This window comes from Magallana gigas, chromosome 4, assembly GCF_963853765.1.
Source record: "Magallana gigas chromosome 4, xbMagGiga1.1, whole genome shotgun sequence".
Classification (NCBI taxonomy): domain Eukaryota; kingdom Metazoa; phylum Mollusca; class Bivalvia; order Ostreida; family Ostreidae; genus Magallana; species Magallana gigas.
The window spans coordinates 37,177,337-37,197,923 of NC_088856.1; the positions used below are offsets into that span (position 1 = coordinate 37,177,337).

The 20,587-nt window shown below is 36.7% G+C and overlaps 2 protein-coding genes across 2 annotated transcripts in view; both read right to left on the reverse strand.

Annotated features, from left to right (window-relative positions):
- The window catches only part of LOC117682423 (RING finger protein 207-like), a 39,033-nt gene that overhangs the window by 16,650 nt on the left and 1,796 nt on the right, over positions 1 to 20,587 (reverse strand). The window contains exons 2-4 of the mRNA XM_066082334.1: positions 1,984 to 2,193; positions 1,143 to 1,280; positions 408 to 497 (exon numbers count right to left, since the gene is read on the reverse strand). The gene's annotated coding sequence lies outside the window, so the exon portion shown is untranslated. The remainder of the gene's footprint in view (positions 1 to 407; positions 498 to 1,142; positions 1,281 to 1,983; positions 2,194 to 20,587) is intronic.
- LOC136269572 (uncharacterized) lies at positions 4,196 to 8,273 on the reverse strand. The gene is made up of 2 exons (XM_011428443.4): positions 8,105 to 8,273; positions 4,196 to 6,131 (listed from the first exon to the last, which is right to left on the reverse strand). Exon 2 carries the CDS (start codon positions 6,129 to 6,131, stop codon positions 4,407 to 4,409), a length of 1,725 nt encoding a protein of 574 aa, XP_011426745.3. The 5' UTR covers positions 8,105 to 8,273; the 3' UTR covers positions 4,196 to 4,406.

Sequence of the window (20,587 nt, forward strand, 5' to 3'; positions counted from 1 at the left end):
TCATTCCAAGCACTAACACAAAATCAATAGAAATACATAGGGTCCCATGGCGTTTATAAGTCAAAATTGAGCTTGTTTACAACTTACAGCGATCCGCAGCAAATAAATCTAAGTCCCAAAATTGACACCCACCCCCTATTTCAACCCCTCTTATTTCTTTACTTTTTGCAGTACTTCTTCAATCCATCATTCATTTTAAACAGTGATAAATTTTCTTTGAAATAATCATTATTTCAGCAATTAATTTAGCCAATCACCTTAGCCATACCTTTTTCTGCGCGGCTCAATCTTGTATTAACACTTCTCTGATGTCAACACCCGGTGCATTGGTACTCTCATTCCTATACTCATAATTTTCCTACCTCAGAATTAGGCAAATTTGTGTTTTTCATGAACCTTATACATACCTCTAATTGTGTATGAAAATTGAGTCCTGGATCTTGATTTATATTTATGCTGTGCTCGTCTGAGTATCAGGCTCTCTCCCTCGGCAAATTCTGTAATGAGAATGGGCTCACAGTGGGACTCAAGATGAATTGACTGCTTTTTAATGACTTTAACAAAAAAAAATACATCGAAAAAGGAAATGAATGTGTTTGTTTAAATGTATTTAAGGGTATCATGAACAAATTTGATAATTTTTTTAAATACATGTAAGGGTGGATTCTACCCAGAATTTGAGAAAACCTCTTAAATTAGATAAAAAACCTGGTGAATTATGCAAATTAAACAGGCTAAATATTTACTTATAAGTAAAAAATATTCACATCATGAAAATTTAATCATTATTGACTCTGATAAGCCAAATAATCCTAATCTGGCCTTTCCTGTTGATTTAGCAGGTGCGAACCATATCACCACCCCCCAGTCTAATGCAGCTTAGAGAACTAGCAGGTGCCCCCTGTCATTTTGTATTACAGTAATTTTGAAAAAGGAGAGGTACATATTTTTGACATTATATTACAGCTCAGTCATTGTAGTAATAAACAGAACTGATAAATTGTAAAATTTTTGGAATTTACACCTAGAAAAAGAGAATTTTTTGACAATGTTAAAAAATCTAGAAGGGTAATTGTTCTGGTTTGATGCCACAAACATGCCTCACAGTAAAGAGACAGAGACTAGTATACTAATAATTTTACCTGCATCATGAAGAAAAATATCTGTCATGATGGATCAGATGGATACGGACTCTCTGTCAGCGTTATAAAGCGACAAAATGACTCCGCCGCCCTGGTGCCACCATCTCCCAAGACCGAGGAGGCCCAAAAATGAAAATCCTTTTAAGTGCACGAATGAGAGAAAATCAGTGTTACAAGTTATTCATTGCACAAACCAATGTTTATACATCAAGTTTTATCATACATGCCTTACAAATATACATATATATCATTATTACACACATAAATACAAAATTAAATGATTATTCAGGGGTGGGGTACATAAAAAGCACAATCACATGACATTACATGTAATTACATGTATTACCACATGTGATTTATGCAGTCAGAATAACATTCAAGGAAAAAAATTAAAAATTAAATGCAGCTAATCTAAATAAAAGAAATTGCATTATGTTGAAATTCTGCAACACTGACCAGTAAGTCAAAGGGAAGTAACTCTAAAAACTGCTGTCTTGTTCTCTACACTGTTGACATTTTCAAGCATTTGAACTATTAAAACTTCACAAAAAGTCCCCACCAAACTCATAAAATATTATCATGCAAATAAAGTATATTCCATATTCAGTTGACACGAGTCCCAGGTGTCACCCCAAGACTAGAAAGTGGTCCCCATTCTGTTTCATGTGTAATGATCATGTAAATTAAACATTCCCTTTCAAAACCCTGGGGGGGGGGGGGGGCACTCATTCTACATTTCAGACTAGACATATTCCCAAACTCTAAACTGTATTCCTTCTAGCCCAAAAACTCTAAATCATTGAACTGGGGATAAAAAAAAAAATGAAACATGGCAACCTACCAGATGCTGACACTGTTGACAGTGGATGTAGTCTCAGGGTGTGTGACGCAAACCTTCTTTTACATCAACCTCATTGCACGAGACCACTTCATGCTTGAAAGAAGACTGCGGAACTCCTCTGCAAGGATGGCTGAAAAGTATGGGAGGCAGTATGTGATCCGAATCACTCTTTCGATCAAGCTGCGCAATCCATGTACAATAAATGGTCTGCTGAAAAATAACTCAGACAGATTAAATTGGCATTGGCTAGCATCATTTCTGAGAAGTCAATGGTAATATGGTGATGATTATGGAGCACACAAAAATAACAGAATATCAGAAAAAAGTCTGAGTTATCAGGCACGTAGCATCAGGGGGGGCCAGGGGGGGGGGGGGCCTGCACCCCCCCCCCCCCCCACACACACTTTTTCCCGCAGCAACAAATTTTAAATTCACATATAAAAAAATGATTTATAATGGAGTTGGCCCCCCCCCCCCAATTTTTTGGAAGTATGTAAAAAATTGTGACGAAAATAACGAAATGAGGAGTCAAATTGAAGTTACCTACCCCCCCCCCCCCACCACGGATTAGGATTTAGAAGATTTTTGGAAACTTTAAATTTCTTTTCTTTTCTTTTTTTTTTTTTTTTTTTGCTTGTCAATATTTTTTGGATGAGTCGCCCCCCTCCCACTTTAAAAAATGATGCTATGTGCATGTTTCCGTTTTATTTTGGTAAAAAAGAAATATCACGATGATAGCTTCCTGTGTATGCCCCCGCTATTGAATGGCTGGGGCATATAGTATTACACCGTTCCGTCATTCCGTCCTTCCATCCTTCAGTCATTCCGTCATCATTCATTTTCTGATCAAAATCTCAACAATTGTTGATCAACTCAGATTTGATACATGTATATGGATGTATCTTATGAATATACAAGCTGAGTCTGAATTTGGTTCCGGTCCGATGATATTATGACAGAGTCATGCCTCTGAAAGCTGATATATTTACAAGAAAATTAAGTTCGAATTTAGTTTTGGTCCGATGAGTTTTGACAGAGTTATGCCTCTTGAACTAAGAAAAAAATGGTAAATTCGTAGTTTACGCTCTCTAAACTGCTAAATGTTGAAGTGCAGGATGCATATTTGAAGTTTATATTTCATATAAGGTAAATTAATTAGAAAATGCAGGTCAAGTTTGAACTTGGTTCCAGTCCGATGATTTAACAGTGTTTTGCCTCTTGCACTTTAAAAAGAGTAATTTTCCGGGCTTTAGGAATTTGAAATTTTGGTCACCTGCAGGGGCATTTGTGGCTTTACGACATATCTAGTTTCCGTGTAAATATGTTCATTGAGTTCCTTACATATCGTTAGAAATGAAAGAAAACGAAAATTATCCCAATAGCCGTTTTTAAGGTACATTCATATAGAATACCTCCCGTAAACAACAGTAAAACAATTTCTTTGATGATTCATGCGGGTTACAACTATGAAGGTAGCAATTATTGCAGAAAAAATTACAGAATCCGCCAAACGCAAAAAACAAGCCTAAGGGGGCGTTTCGAGAAAAAAAAATTGGGGATTTTTTTCATAATATTGAATTATCATAGAGAATATTACAACTCCCCCTCTCTCTCTCTCTCTCTGTATGTTCCTCTCTCAATGTCTGTCTATCTGTCTGTCTTTCTCTCTCTGTCTGTTCCTCTCTTAATGTCTGTTCGTCTGTCTGTTTGTCTGTCTGTCTGTCTGTCTCTCTCTCTCTCTCTCTTCAATGCTGAAGTTCTCTAGTGCTCGGAACTTCATGCAGTAACTTTTATAGTGAAATAATAATACTTTCATTCTCAGCTACTGTAGGTTAGAATACTTGTGATACAAGAAAATTCCGATATTCTTCAGATGATATTTGATTTCAATTTCCGACAATTTCCTTTAAAATTTACAACAAGAAGAGGTGTCAAACAAACATTATCTGAAGAATATCGGATTTATAAAAAAAAAATTCTGGGTAATCATAATTGTCAATAATTATAATTTTAACAAGCAGCAAGAAGGGGGTATATTTATTGGCACACGATTTAAATATTTGCTAGATCTGTTTTAAGATTCTGAATTGAACAAATATATGCTGATCAAATATATGTGTAGGTCAGTTTAAAAAAGTTAATGTGTTTTAATAAACCTATCGCACCAATTAAAATAACAATACCATAAACTACTAACTAAAAACGAAGAGTATTAATACCTGTATATTTAATAGTCATTACTCTTCAGCAGTGAAATTATTCTATATATTTACGAATTAACATACACAGGCTTACATGAATGATATGTACTCCAATGTACACTGTAGATACCAGTCATTGTACACTATCTCAGTGTTGTTGTTACATTGTCTCACAACGTACACACAGTATATACATGTAAATATTGTATGGATATGCAATGTTCACTGTAGATACTTGTACACTTTCACTGTGTTGTTGTCATGTTGTCCCACCCAGAGATTGTTCTCATCATCCACACACACACTACGGGAATACTTTATCCCTTGTTGTTCTGTGAGTAGAAGAGACAAGAACCGACCGTCCTGATCCAGAAGATGTACTGTGTAACCACATATCAGGATGTGACCGAGTACATCAGTACATATTCCAAAGGGATCAAACCTTGACCCCTGACCTGTGTAGGAGAACCTGTGTTGTCCTGATTTATCCACCACCACTACAGCAGATTTGTAATAGTCTGATACACAGACATCACCATTGATGTTTTCTGTGATGAAGTGTGGGTAACTATACAGTGGCTGTCCTTTGTTGCCTCTCTGTATGTTCTGTATTTCTGTCCCTGTCTTGTTGTATCGGGTGACTTTAGAGGGATTTTTTTTCTTTAACATCCCCACCAGTATGTCCCCGTTGATGTGGGAGCAGTGTACACTGATTGGTTCCCAGACTCCTGTTTTTATGAATTCAGTGATTGTACTATCCGGAGTTATCCTATTGATGACTTTGTTGTGTTCGTCTGTATAGATCAGATCCCCGTCCTGAGTGTATGTGTGATAGCCTTCATTGTCACCATTGGTTTGTATCTTCTGTAGCCGATTCCCCTGTAGATCTGTTTGGACAAGGTTATCAATACCATAACTGACCCAGAGTCTGCCTGATTTACCCAGTGATATATGATATACACCATCAACACCTGGTACTGTGTACTCCCTGACCTTGGTGACAGAGGAAGACAGAGACAGTGTTTGTTTCACGTCAGATTTCTCTATTTCTTGTTTTCTCTGTTTCCCTGTAGGTTTCAACTGAATAGGGACAGTCTCCATGGATTTTAATTTTCTGTTCTCTGGTTTAATGTTTGGAACAGTTATCCTACCCAGTAGTTTGGCAACATTTTCCTTGCTGTATTGACCAGCAGTAAATATGGGTGGGACTGGTTTGGATGTCTCTGGTATTGGTCTTATGATCAAATTTTCAGATTTGAAGGCAAATGTTAATTGTTCTATGTTTGAGGGAGATAGATAACCATAAAATGTTCTGACTAAATCAGTGAGATAGTTGATGTAGTCATATATTTCTTGGTTTTGACCATTTAATGTTTCTAATAATGACTGTTCTATTTTGTCGACTTGTTCCATTTTATCTGATGTGACTGTGTCTACCAGGTTTTTCAAAGCCTCACTTTCAGCCTTCACGGATTTTCTTATACCTTCCATGATCTTTTTTATTTCTGTAACATCTCTTGCAATTTCCTGTTTCAAATCTTGAGAAGTAGGCTCAAAATAGCTTCGAATTTTAGTAATTTCTGCATTACAAGATGAACATTTTTCGGTAAAGACCATTTCTAGGTCGGTAAACACATGACCGCGATGTTCTTTAGTGGTTGCACATTTTGAGCATAGAGGAATTTGGCATTCCTCGCAGAGAAGATCTATGTCTTTTGTGGGGTGGATCTTGCATTTCTGCATAGGAAGTTGCCGTTTGCGTTGTTTATAAGGGACCAATTCATGGTTCATGGTTTTCCTATTTTTCTGATGTTTATCTCTGCATTGTTCACACATTCGGTGGTGACAGTCATTGCAGTAAAACTGGCAGTTCTTCTTACAGTCTTCAGTACCACAAACCAAGTAATGCTGGGCGTCAGGTGGTATTTGGGACTCGGATAATGCCATCTGAAATGAGAAATGTTAAATTAATTCAAATGAAACTGTACATAACAGGTCATCATTAAGAAGTCAATTATTCTTATAGATCCAGAAATTTATCCAAGGAAGGTTCTCCTGGAATTGTGTTGTATTTGTCGGTTGGGCGGCTTGTTTGTGACTCTGGTCATTTGGTTTATATTGTAATAGAAAATGAAAAATCATCATATAAATACACTGAAAGCATATGGCTGGACCGGGAGTCGAAACTGGGACCCCTTTAACTCTAGCCAGGAGCACTACCACTTAGCTGCTGGTATGTAGCATCTGGTCTGAAAAAATTCGGATGGACGACCTGGTAGCTACAGTGCCTCCCATAGTAAAAATCTGCAATTTATGGCGCACAAAAAATTGCGCTAGTTTTGGACTGATTATTTATTTCCGAACACGTTCTATACAAATATTCGATTCCAAAAAAATTCTCAGACAGTTTACTACAGATATAAACACAGGTGCTTGAGGATAGGATCGACATTGACCCCCCCTTCCACCCCCTCCCCCCGCCCCAATATATAGATCCCCTGGACTTTATTTTTCTTTTATATTAAATTATCCTTTTATGACTTATTTCTAATCTAATGTAATCATCCATTGCCCAAAATTACATAAAACAAACATTTTTGAAAAAAATCAGACCCTCTGTACATATTATACAAGAAGGTTGCTAACTTCGTCCAACGGAGGTAAAGGTTTATCGCAAGGAAAAGACGTAACATATTTTTTTTATTTTCTCTTTTATGTCTTCCATTGTAATACACTCAGTATTAGTGCCTTCTTTTAGATTTTCCCGTTCCCAAGAGGATAAAAAAGTTTTCACGGCTTGATTAAAATTCATACTTCTTATAATTTGTACTTTTTTCGAGTTTGCCATGCAATTTCATAAATCTCTCGGAGTTGTCTTCCTTGCGATAAAACCCCACTTCCGTTGGTTCTAGATGGATCGGTTCAAAACTTGCAACTTGTCGGTGAAAATTGTCCTATTTACCTAATAAATGTATTTACACAGGCATGGCATGCATATATTCAGTGAAGGAAATTATCGGACTACGACATGAGGTCACCGTTTTTACCGGTAGATGTAGTTTCATAGTACATTTCAACGAATATTCATCAGCAGTGCCTCTCGGCTGGCAGACGAAGTTAGCAACCTTCTTGTATTATATGTACAGAGGGTCTGATTTTTTAAAAATATATTTGTTTTAAGTAATTTGGGGCAATGAATGTATAAATCCCGTAAGTCCCGGGGGTCTATAATCTTGGAGGGGGGGGGGGGGTCGATCCTGTCCTCAAGCACCTGTGGATATAAACACTTTACTTACCCCTGATTTTTTTTTAACACAATCACCAGCCCCGTAAATGAAGTGATGCAGTTTGTTCACATGTAAAAATGGCGACTCTCGATCTCGACGTGATTTTAGCATACTTCAATTTCCGAGGTCGGTTAGCGTGTTTCAGAGAAAGTTTGAGGCAAGTAAAGTACTGATATCAGTTGTAAATTGACAGAAGAATTTAATTTTTTCCACAAAATTTGTGTGAAAATAAAGTTAATCAGTCCAAAACTAGCGAAAACTTTTGTGCGCTGTAAATTGCAGATTTTTACTATGTCCGAATTTCTTTCAGATCGGCGCGGGCGCTACAGACTGCAGCTAACTACCACTGAGCTACCAAGGCAATATCAATGATCCAATTGATTTAAGTTAACAATTTTTGCAAAACAAAAATACCAAGAAAAACAACAACAAACTAGGTGAATGTACATGTTCCTATGTTTGAAATTGGCTACTACTTTCGCTTCAGTAATAACAATCTATAGGCCTACATATAAAATTGTCCATTGTTGATCGAATTGATAATCTTGAAAAAAATATACCTACGCAAGCGACTGTAAACATACGACTTCTTTACATCATGAAATATGGACAATTACACTTATTCTAACTTACCGTGTATATCAATGTGACCTTTAAGTTATTTCAGCCATAATCGGGTGGATGACGCCCTGATCACGAGATTGGAATGAGAGAATACGAGACTTGTGTAATTTACTTCCTGGTTGTAAGTTTAAATCTCCTGACCTCCTGACCTCTAACATTGAATAAACAATCAATGATTGAAGTTATCCCGGTGCCGTTGCATGCTAAATGGGTGTAATAATATCAGAATAAGCTATGTGTAAACGAAGTGTATTTGTCGTGCAAGTTTTAAGAAAATAAAAGAAATACTAGACTACAGTGCAATAGTGCAATATAATAACAGAATGAATTCCATTCTTCATGAACAAATCAACATTAAGAAATTTGGCGCACAAGATTTTAAGATTGCAGGAATCACCGACACGATCGCGAATTAGTTGGGATTTAAATGTCTACTTCACAATGCTATATAGGCCTACAGGTGAACAAAACTTTATTATTAAAACTACTAGACTTTGATCCGTGCGTGCACGGGTTGACGTTCCATATTGTGTGGGGCATTTACGAAATAGACATATCAAATTTTCAAATGAAAATTTACACGTACATTGGCGGATCCAGGGGGGGGGGGGGGGGGTTTCCGGGGGTCGGAACCCCCCCCCCCTTTCTCTGAGACATATAATTTTTTTGAAAGCTTGTAATGCCTCTTTAAAGGCAATTGTCCCCATTTATAGTATAAATACTGTAATTATTTCAAATAAATGCTTTTAAAATTGCTCATTTAAAGAATTTTTTACAACGCACCGTAATTTACATGTACATTATTTCTTATATGAAAAACCCTAACGATTTTTTTTATCGAAAAGGGTACTCCTCATCAGCATCGGGTGCTCACATCTTTGAGTAAACATGTTGAAAATTTTAAAAAAAAAATAACTAAACAGTGTCGCTAAAATCACAGATTTATAATAACATCTACAATATATTGTCTACTCTATTTCTTTTATAAAATCGATTATAGTTAATTTTATGCAAGTTAAGCTATTTTTCTGGAATGCTAGCTATAACCGTACCTTCAAACCCACATGAAACACAAAAGAAAGCCCTTTTTTGTTTTGTTTCTATGTTACAAAATACCGTGTAAGGGGTTTATATATAAAGCATTATGGAAATGCATAACTTTTCAAAACTTTCCTGAATAAGATCGCATCTGTACTAGTGCCGGGTGATGTGGCGCACCCATTTATACAGAGGTCACATCAAGTTCCCTGGGACGACTATTGCTTGTACAATTGTATTTCACATGTTCCATCTATTCAGCAGATAAACTATCCCCATTTTTGTCATATCCATAGACATGTTTCTGAGTAAAATATGACATCATGCTGCTTATTGTGACGTCATATCGATCAGAGGAATTTGATCGCTGAGAGTTCACTCGGAACTACTCGGATGTCTCGCGCACTCGACATTTGTATGGAGCGTAGCGGAATCAGCCGAGGATTGCCGATTACTGAGAGTTGCCTTGTCATACCCGCGTAGCGTGAATGTAATGCGCATGCCCAAGATTGTAAAATCCGAAAAATTCATACGATTCCCGGATTTTGTAAAGGAATTTTCTTTGATTATTAATTAGCAAAGCCTAATTAATTGAGAAAAAAAACCAAAAACAAATTGGTGATCTCCAAGTACAAGTGATGTTAAAAATAAATAAACAAAAGACAGTACTCTTCCGATTTCTCGATATTAAAGCCAAAAAATTCTAGTCTATTATTCTAATATAATAGTATAGATATTATGTTGAGAATGGAAGAACATGTGTATTCCATCTTCGCTAGCCAAGGGTTTTCGGTACACTTTGCTCCCCATAAAATGGGGAGCAATATAAAGTGTACCGAAAACCCTTGTCTAGCGAAGATGGTGTATTCCGGCTATCAAAAAACACACAAGCTCTTTAAAGAGGGCAATGAGAAGTAAACCGATAAATAGTTATATTGGTTATGTTAATGCATAATGTTATACATGTATATATATATTTTAATTCAATTATATAATTTAGCATTGAATCATTATTTTTTGAAAGATAGTCTCGTAACTGCAGCGCTGTGTACATACAAATTGAGTAACGCGCGTTACTTTAGCTTCTTCGTTGTCTTGATTTTTGGTCAGTTGTTATTTTGACAGGTCTTTTTATTTCTTTACTAATACATACGATAATTCTTGATTGCGTATTGTGGCCGATCAAATTCCGCTGGTGTAAGACAGTTTGAAAATGCACGCATTTATTCTTGAAATATATTGAATTAATGAAATTATTCGACACGGATTTCTATTCATTCAAATATCGATTTTATGTTCTGCACTTGTTTGTATACACAGGTCACACCTGACCCGTCATTGCTTCTCTTCCCTGAAATAACGTCGTTTATAGTGAAAATATGTCTATTGGTTTTGTTTTATTTTGTTAAACCATACATGTATATCTGACATACATGTATTTCTTAAGATATACACCAATGGATATACACAATAAATCAATACTTCTAATGGCGATATTTTTCATTTTGTTTTACAAGTGTCGCTCTTCACTGTATGCATGTGGTAAAGCAGACGTTTTAAATGTTGGCTAACCTATTTTCAAAACAACAACAACTGAGTGATATATGAACATGTAGCACTTACTGGTATTTGACTGAAATCTTCTATATGTCCGATGGACCGGATGTGTGAATTGACAGTTTTTATTAAACTTTCGTAATATTTATTTCCCCTTAGCATGATACATGTCATTTACCTATTAACTCAAATAATAAACAGGGCACGGAAAATACCATGTTATTAACAATGTGAAAAGTGATACATATATATTAAAAATATAATTATATGTAACAGAAAATACGACAGTGAGGAAAAGGGACATTGATCTAGATCTCCAGTACATGAATCAAAATCACTTATTCGAACGGAAATGATTGTTGAAAGTTTTCGAATAGGAACACTTAAATAAATCTGGATTTAAGAGTCAGCACTCCAGGTTGATGTGTACAGTATACACTCTTGCTTTTTGCATAATATTGTATGTATTGTATATTTTCTCTATGTTGTTTTATACAATAAGAGAATAAATAAAATGACAGAAACCAAACGTTTTTCATTCAAAAATTTGAGCGTATAGGAGGAGCTAAGTAGCACGTGCCGCATGGCATGCTCTGTTATACTTAAACTGATTGACAGGCGTAGCACGTGGAGTCCTTGAATAATTATAAATGACCAATTACAGAATCGTAGTTAAAACGAAATAATTAAGTTCAGTGATACAACTTTAATCTGAGTATTATAATTCACATAAAAAGCTCTCTCTCTCTCTCTCTCTCTCTCTCTCTCTCTCTCTCTGTGACAATCACTTAGTGTTAGGAAAAGTCCAGTATGTACACAATGTGTATTTTACCAAATCTATATCAAAGGTTATACATTTGTACATTGTATTTTACATAATTATCACTTTCTTATATATAGCCTGTGAGTACGTCGTCACTAAGATTGGCCGCGCTCTGGGCATCACCAAAGATCAGGAATCATCATCTAAGAGGAAGGCGAGCTCTTCAATCTACGCTCATTGGGACCAGACATTTTACCGCCCTCGGAACGGTAAATATTTTTTTTGTAAGAATTTGACTCAATTTTAATGATATAATTCTTGTTCTAGAATTTTATCTAAATCACTTTTTTTTTTGACGGCACAATAGTCTTCAATTTAAAGTTTCACATTTAAGATGCACATTTGTCTTACGAAAATATTTTCCTGTTAGATTAAAACTTGCATACATGATTAATAAATTCATCATTTTTTATTGATAAAATTTTAACATTCATTGAAGATTGCATAGATACATGTATTTTACATGGAAGTTTATCATGCGAAATTACTATTGAAAGTACATATAAGCCTTGCAATGTTTAGACAGTTATTAATGTTCATGTTATGATTGAATTACATGTAGATTTCATTAATCTGTTTATGAGAGAGAGAGAGAGAGAGAGAGAGAGAGAGAGAGAGAGAGATTTAAATGACATTTGGTCTTTTATTTTCATTTACAAACTTTATTTTATATTTACTTTTCCCTGTTTGTACAACAGAGTGAATGACTGGCCAGCTGTAAACACAGTCCATATGGAGGCTGAGAGAGAGAGAGAGAGAGAGAGAGAGAGAGAGAGAGAGAGAGAGAGAGAGAGAGAGAGAGAGAGAATATTACATGTATAACTGTTACACTATATCATACACTGTACATGTATTGGTCTGATTCGAAGTCGTAGAAAAGTTTACAATCAAATATGTCGGAACTGGCGGTTGTGATGCTGTAAAGGGATTTTATCGTGCTTTTACCTTTCACAGGTGCTTGAGGACAGGATCGACACCCACCCACTTCCAACCCTACCCCCAAGTATATAGACCCCCGGGATTTTTTTTTTTTTAAATTATCCTTTTATGAGATATTTCTAATTTAATTTATAATTCATTGCACATAATTACATATTTAAAAAAAAAAACCCAGACCCTCTACATATATAATTCAAGAAGACTGCTTTCTGCCAGCAGAGAGGCACTGTCAATGAATATTTGTTGAAATGCAGGCACGTAGCATCGTTATTGAAAGAAGGGGGGGGGGGCAGACTCGTCCCAAAAATTTTGACAAGCCAAAAAAAGTGACCTTTCCAAAATCTGGAAAATCTTAATTCGGGGGGGGGGGGGATTTACCTTTTACCTTTTACCTTTTATTCCACTGTTTATTTCCTTATTTTCAATTCAATTATTTACATTGTCCCATTACAGATAACAGTAGGGGGGGGGGACTCCATGTTAATTTAATTTTTTTTATGTAAATCTAAGAAAAATCTTTGCTGCGCCAAAAAGTGGAAGCCCCCCCTTTCCCGATGCAACGTGCCTGAAATGTACTATCATAGGGAAAAGAGTACCAATTTATTTCCCATAGGGCTCAATGTTAACCTAAACCCACCTGGCTAGTTTGCTATTATACTTACAGACATATCCTTGGTCACATTTGAAAGTTCATTCCAAGCACTTACACAAATTCAATAGAAATACATAGGGTCCCATGGCGTTTATAAGTCAAAATTGAGCTTGTTTACAACTTACAGCGATCCGCAGCAAATAAATCCAAGTCCCAAAATTGACACCCACCCCCTATTTCAACCCCTCTTATTTCTTTACTTTTTGCAGTACTTCTTCAATCCATCATTCATTTTAAACAGTGATAAATTTACTTTGAAATAATCATTATTTCGCCAATTAATTCAGCCAGTCACATAAGCCATACCTTTTTCTGCGCGGATCAATCTTGTATTAACACTTCTCTGATGTCAACATGTGATAGTGTTGAATTTCGTAAATATTATTTTATGCATTTTTTATTTCAGCTTTACAAATTAACGTTTATCATTACAATAATAAAATCATTCATATTAAAAAGTTGTGTTATACGTGTTATCCCTTAAAGTTAAAAATAGCAAATGGTCAGTTCTATATTTAATTCTGGTTGTTGATTGGCTGGGAGAATTTTTGCGCGGTGTGCGGCAGGTAGTTTTCGAGTGAGGGCTAGTTTTGGTCGAGCTCAGGAGAGGTGGACATTATATGTCTGAGATTATACGTCAAATAAATACGACTTCTGACATGACCTCATACTGTAAGTTCTTTTACTTTTTAATTCACAGTTAAACTCTAATTAAATAGCGTAATATTTTTGATTGTCTATAGTTTTTACATAAACACTATTCAGTGAAAATGCTAAGTGTGAAAGCAGATAATGAAATCATTATTTGTTGGTATTTATCAAAAATAGTGTTCTATACGCATACATTATTGTTTAACAGGATCCCGACTTGATTAACAGCATTTGTCATAATTATTTGAAGTGGACCCTGATCCACAATCAGGTATTACAATATTTTGTTACCTAAATAAATCTATTAATTGTTGTTATTATAGAGATGCATATATATGATATATCTCTAAATGTATAAATATATGATTTAGTAATATTGCATATGTACGTGTAGAAATTACATGGATGAAGTAATTGTTTATGTAAGAGCTATAACTCATATAATTATGTACATCGTATTAATTGTTTATATCATTATCATGTTGTGCATATTATAAGGCATACTCTCATTGTATATTTCAGGGTTTTTTCATTTTAATACAGAATATATATATATGAAAATCCGAACCATCAGTATTGTTATTCTTGGTACAACGCCCAATAGTAACGCTACTTCATTGGCGCCCACGTTGGGACCCTGCAGTCATAACTTCAACTCACCGTGGAACTGGCGTGCCACAACCAAATGAAATACCGTCGATACCTGGCTGATCGGAAGTAGTGAACCGAGACGAGTTAACAAGCAAGGACACCTGTGATTCGAACAGCTGAACATTGACCCACTTCAGGATTTCTCGTGGAGGGGGCATATGTGACGTAGTGCTCACTTCGATGCATCAGTGTGTTTGATAAGTTTTCTGGCCAGTACATGTAGTAGTATATATAGAGTACGCGTACGGTAAGGTTGTCAAATTTACCTGTGTGCACTATTATTTTTCCTTTTATTGTTCACGTTTAAAAAAAAAACAATTTGTGAAGAACTGTATGATTGTGAGCTCAATTCTATTTTTGTTAGGGAACATTTTGTCAAAGTAGATTGAATTCATAGTTAAATCCGTGTGGGTGTGTGAATTTGAAAGTGCAGACTAACAATCCACTCTTCCCTTTAATATCTTCTCTTTGCACGTTTTATACAAGACGATGTTGACATTATGACAATACATGTTTGAACAGTTGAAGGTTACATAATACCGTGTGTCTGTCCGTCTCGTCCATTGAGTAGTCTGTTGTTGTAGAAGTGTCATTCAGTTCAGAATTTCATTTAAATATCTATAGTTGTCTGAATTGTTCCATGTTGACCAGCGTATAGCAGAACATTGAGTCTTCTGAGTAAAAAGTTTAATCATACAGGGTTTGACCAGTCTGTCAGTCATCTAAATAAATATATACATGTAAATCTCGGATAACTAGCGATTATACATGTATACGCGTTTTTTTTAGAATCGGTGTAGATTCGCGTGCTAACTTGATCACATTCGCAGGTAATCTAAGTTGCAACTGTATATAGTAATTGTATTATTCTATTAAGAATCTATTGCTTATGTGTAGTTGTTGTTAGCTTATATAATAATTAGTTAGATTAAAAAAAAATGTTTACAGTTTAAAACCAGTGCTGGCTGAAAATCCGTCACGCATGATTGACTTAACCTGAAAGTTTGCAGAGTTACCTGTCCTTGATTTAGTACGAGTTACTCATCTTGGATTTTTTTTTTCAGCTTACTTACCAAATTTTTTTTCTTCAGCTTATCAAGTTAATTATTTTTTTTTTTTTGCAGCTTTATAATCAAACATTTTATTTGCAGCAATAAGTTGTAGTTAGAATAATTAGAATAAGGCGTGTTTATTTGAGTTTAGAATTATTTTTAAGTTTATTAAGTTAGACTTAGATCTGTGTGTACTTAGAAGCATAGTTACATGTAGAGATGGCAACTGGCGATCAAAGTGTTCATTTAAATAGAGGTGATCAGAAAGAAGAATTGAACGAACAGCAAATTATGCGCATGATCGACTATCTAACGGAACATACCGATTACAAGATATTGACTAATGATGAGTATCATATACTGAAACCTGTTGCACACAGTACACCCTCAGCCGCAAGAGAGAGTTGCGGTGCAAGACCAAAAGATCAAATTCGTAACGTCAAATTTGAAGATCAGTCGCAAATGCAGAATCAGTTTACAGAAGGACATACAAGTGTCTTATATGATGCAACGAATGTAAGGCCTCGATTTACAATTTTTTCTGGAGAAGAAAAATCTGAGACGTCTTTTGAGGTGTGGAAAAACGACGTTAAATGCGCAATAAGAGATGGCTCAGCGTCAACAAGTTTGATATTACAAGCCATACGTTCGTCGCTTAAATGAAGGCTAGGAGTTCGCTGCTAACGTTACCAACTGAAGCAACTCCAGACCAAATATTACAAAAATTGGATGGTATTTACGGAAATATTTATCCCAGTGAAAAATTAATCCAACAGTTTTATGGGGCAAAACAAAAAGGAGAAACTGTCGCAAATTATGGAATGAGACTTGAAAATCTTATACAGACATGCATTGACAGAGGAACATTCAACTCTGATTCCAGAAATGAAATGCTGAGAACAAAGCTATGGTCAGGACTTAGTGACATAGACTTAAGAAACGCAAGCCGTTACAAGTATGACACCATAGGAAATTTTGAAGAGTTGCGATGGGAACTACGTACTATCGAGTTGGATTTGAGAACATCCGCCTCTGCTTCCGGTACTGCCACAGGAAACAACAAGCAGTCGCAAATATCCCAAATAGGTATATCGGATACTGACTCTTCTTTAAATGCTATACTTAAGAAACTTGAGGATATGGACAAAAGGATGATTGAAGTGGAGAAAGAGGTTAAAAGGTCAAGAGGCAATAGTCGAGCTTTCACCCAGAATGAATCTAATGGTCAATCCGGACCAAGGTCATACACCAATACAGAGAATCGTGGTCGGAATTTTATATCATTTGGTACAGGACGATTTAGAAACAATACACAGCGAGGCAATTATTACAGAGGTTACAGACAATATAGACGCACCATTGAGGATTTGAACGGTTAGAAGCTTCTAATGAGGGACAACTTGGGAGCTTCACAGAGGGAAATTGTCCCGTTAATGTAAATATTGTCAATGATGTACAGTGTGAGAGATGTGGTCAATCTGGTCATCCTGATTGGAAGTGCAGGGTCAGATTAGATCATTCCAAGAGATTTGGTTATGATATACAACCTTTTAATGAAAGAAAGAGAAACCCAACACAGATATCAACGCTCGTTGGCTCATCAAATTAGGCTCAAGTGTACATTCAGGGTATCCCCACCCAGTCTTTAATTGATACTGGCTCAGCAGTTTCAACGGTCAGCAGAAAGTTTTATGAGACTCATTTGTCTGACATTCCATTACAGTCAGTTGACAAGTTGCTAACACTTGAGTGTGCAGATGGCACAGTGTTGCCTTATCATGGTTTCATCGTATGCGAGTTGTAGATTAATGGCATTTCCGATAAACCAGAAACATGTACATGTTTGTTTCTTGTAGTCAATCAAACCAATTATCATGAAACAGTGCCCGTTTTAATTGGAACAAATATTTTGTAGACACTGATGAATGATACTAAGGAGAGGTATGGGGTGAGATTTTTACAAAGAGCTAAATTACATACCCCTTGGTATCTTGCGTTTCGATGTATTGTGTTGAGAGAAAAGGAGATTGCTCATCGTAATAATGTTCTAGCCCGAATAAGGTCTGCAGAACAGGACAGAATCACAATATCTCCAAACTCCGATATAACGATCGATGGTTACATGTGTGATACCATACCATATCATCCAGTATGTGGAATGCTTACACCGACCATGAACTCAAAAATACCAAATGATCTGGATATAGAGCCTATCTTGGTCACGTATGGTACACAGGCAAGAGATGTGATACCTGTGCGTATTATCAATATCACCACTAACACAGTCACAGTGAACCCGCATTCACTGCTTTGCGAAATTCAGTATGTCACTGTGCAGAATTTCCCTGTAAACTCACTTATTGCTGATACATCAAATATACTTTCAGAGATTGACTTACCTAAGGATGAACTTGATGAGGAGCAGCAGCAAAAAGTGCATAGGTTGCTTACCGAGTTTGAATCACTGTTCTCTAAAGGAGACGATGATATTGGTTACTGTCCATTTGTGGAGCACCGCATAGAGTTATCGGACGAAATACCATTTAAGCAACGTTTCCGCAGAATTCCGCCATCTATGATGGATGAGGTTAAGATGCAAAGTGAGCAACAACTTGCTGCTGGAATTATACGAAGGTCGCATTCGCCTTTTACATCTAATGTTGTGCTCGTCCGAAAGAAAAATGGTCAACTTCGTATATGTATTGATTATAGACACTTTAACAGTAAGACCAAAAAGGATAATTATGCTTTACCTCGCATAGACGAAATTTTAGATTCGTTAGCAGGGAATGCGTGGTTTTCCGTATTAGATATGAAATCCGGATATTACCAAATTCCCATTGCCGAAGAGCACAAAGAAAGGACAGCCTTTACGGTTGGATCTTTGGGGTTTTTCGAGCTCAACAGAATGGCCATGGGCCTAGTAAATGCGCCAGCCACATACCAGAGGTTGATGGAGGGTTGTTTAGGGGACTTTCTTCATCGAATCTGCTTTATTTACTTAGACGATGCTATTGTTTTCTCGGGAGACAACTTTGATGAGCACGTAGACAGATTACGGATGGTGTTTCAGAGATTGCAGGATTGTGGTATCAAACTATTCCCTAGCAAGTGCTCTCTCTTCAAACGGCGAGTTAAGTATGTTGGTCATGTTGTGTCTGCAGAAGGTATAGAACCAGATAATGACAAAATTACTAAGGTCAAGAATTGGCCAACGCCCTCAAACTCAGAGGATGTCCGTAGATTTCTTGGTTTTGTTGGTTATTATCGGAAATTCATTATGAATTTTTCCAAAATAGCTCGACCCCTTACGAGTCTAATTCCAACAACCACAAAATCCAAGAAAACAAATAAGAAGAAAACAAAGTTTCCTGACTGGAATTGGGGCAAGGAGCAAGATGAGGCATTCACAATTCTGAAAGAGCGTTTATCATCCCCTCCTATTTTATCTTATCCAGATTTTGATTTGCCGTTTGAGGTGCATACCTATGCAAGCTTGACAGGTCTTGGGGCTGTACTGTACCAAAAACAGGACGGTAAGGACCGTCGTGGGTTGTATCGTTCTGAAAGGACAGTCGTGGGTTGAATCGTTCTGAAATCAATTACCCCGCACATAAGTTAGAGTTTTTATCTCTAAAATGGGCAGTTACAGAAAAGTTTCAAGATTATCTGTATGGTAAGAAATTCACGGTTGTCACCGATAACAATCCTTTAACGTATGTCTTAACGTCAGCCAAATTGGATGCTACAGGGCATCGCTGGGTAGCAGTATTAGCAGCATTTGATTTTGAATTTCGCTACCGCCCTGGGCGCAACAATGCAGATGCAGATTCGCTGTCCAGACTTCCAGAATCGCAACAGCAAGACCGCATTCCAATTTCCTTAGACAGCGTTAAAACGATTGCCAGTATTTCTATGGTACAGAATCCGTCACCTTTGGTTGAAAGTCTCTCAATCGACAGCGATGCGCTTCAACCTTTGGTGCAATTACCATGTCAGGAGATAAACCAGTTTGATGTTGAATCAAGAAATGGATATACTTCGTGGAGAACGCCAAATGTCCAGAACAGCACGAGTTACCAGATATTCAAGAGTCGCGCATTTTTAGGAAGAACTTCAGCAGATTTAGAATAAGAGAAGGTAAGTTATTTAGAATTATTCAGACAGAGTTTGGAGTTGTACACCAGCTAGTAGTACCTCCTAGTCTAGTAAACGAGGTGTTAAGGCTATCACACAACAGCATCGGTCACCCGGGTAGGGATAAAACTGTAGCATTTATTAGAGAACGTTTTTTCTGGCCTGGGATGTTTAGAGATGCTGATGAGTGGATTAAGGGTTGTAAGAATTGTATATTAAAAAAGTCACCTACCAACATTAGGGCACCTTTAAGTAGTATTGAAACCTCAGAAGCATTAGAGCTAGTTTGTTTAGACTACCTTTCCTTAGAAACGTCAAAAGGGGGTTACCAGAATATTTTGGTCATTACCGACCACTTCACGCGCTATGCTGTTGCTGTGCCAACTCGTAACCAGACAGCAAAAACTACTGCTGAGGCATTTTTCAATCATTTTGTTGTACATTATGGGCTTCCGAAAAGGATACACTCCGATCAAGGAGTAAACTTTGAATCCAAAATAATCAAGGAGCTTTGTAGTCTTTGCGGTATTGCACGATCAAGAACGACTCCCTATCACCCTATGGGGAACGGTCTAACTGAAAGGTTTAACCGCACTCTTCTCCAAATGCTAGGAACTCTTACGACAGAGCAAAAGCATAACTGGAAAAAATATGTCGGCCCGATGGTTCACGCCTATAACTCGTTGCGACAGGAAACCACTGGTCAGGCACCGTATTTCCTAATGTTTGGACGACAGCCGAGATTACCTGTTGACATAGCGTTTGAACTTGATCAGGAAATCACGAAACAACCTATGACAACTTATGTTGCAGAAATGAAGGAAATGCTGCAGAAAGCTTATGATTTAGCTTCAAAGGCAACTAAAGAAGCTCAGGGAGAACAAAAGAATTATTACGACCTGAAGGTAAGAGGAAATAACATAGAGGTTGGAGACCGAGTTATGGTCAAAATGGTAGCTTTTGAAGGAAAGCACAAGTTGGCAAATCGGTGG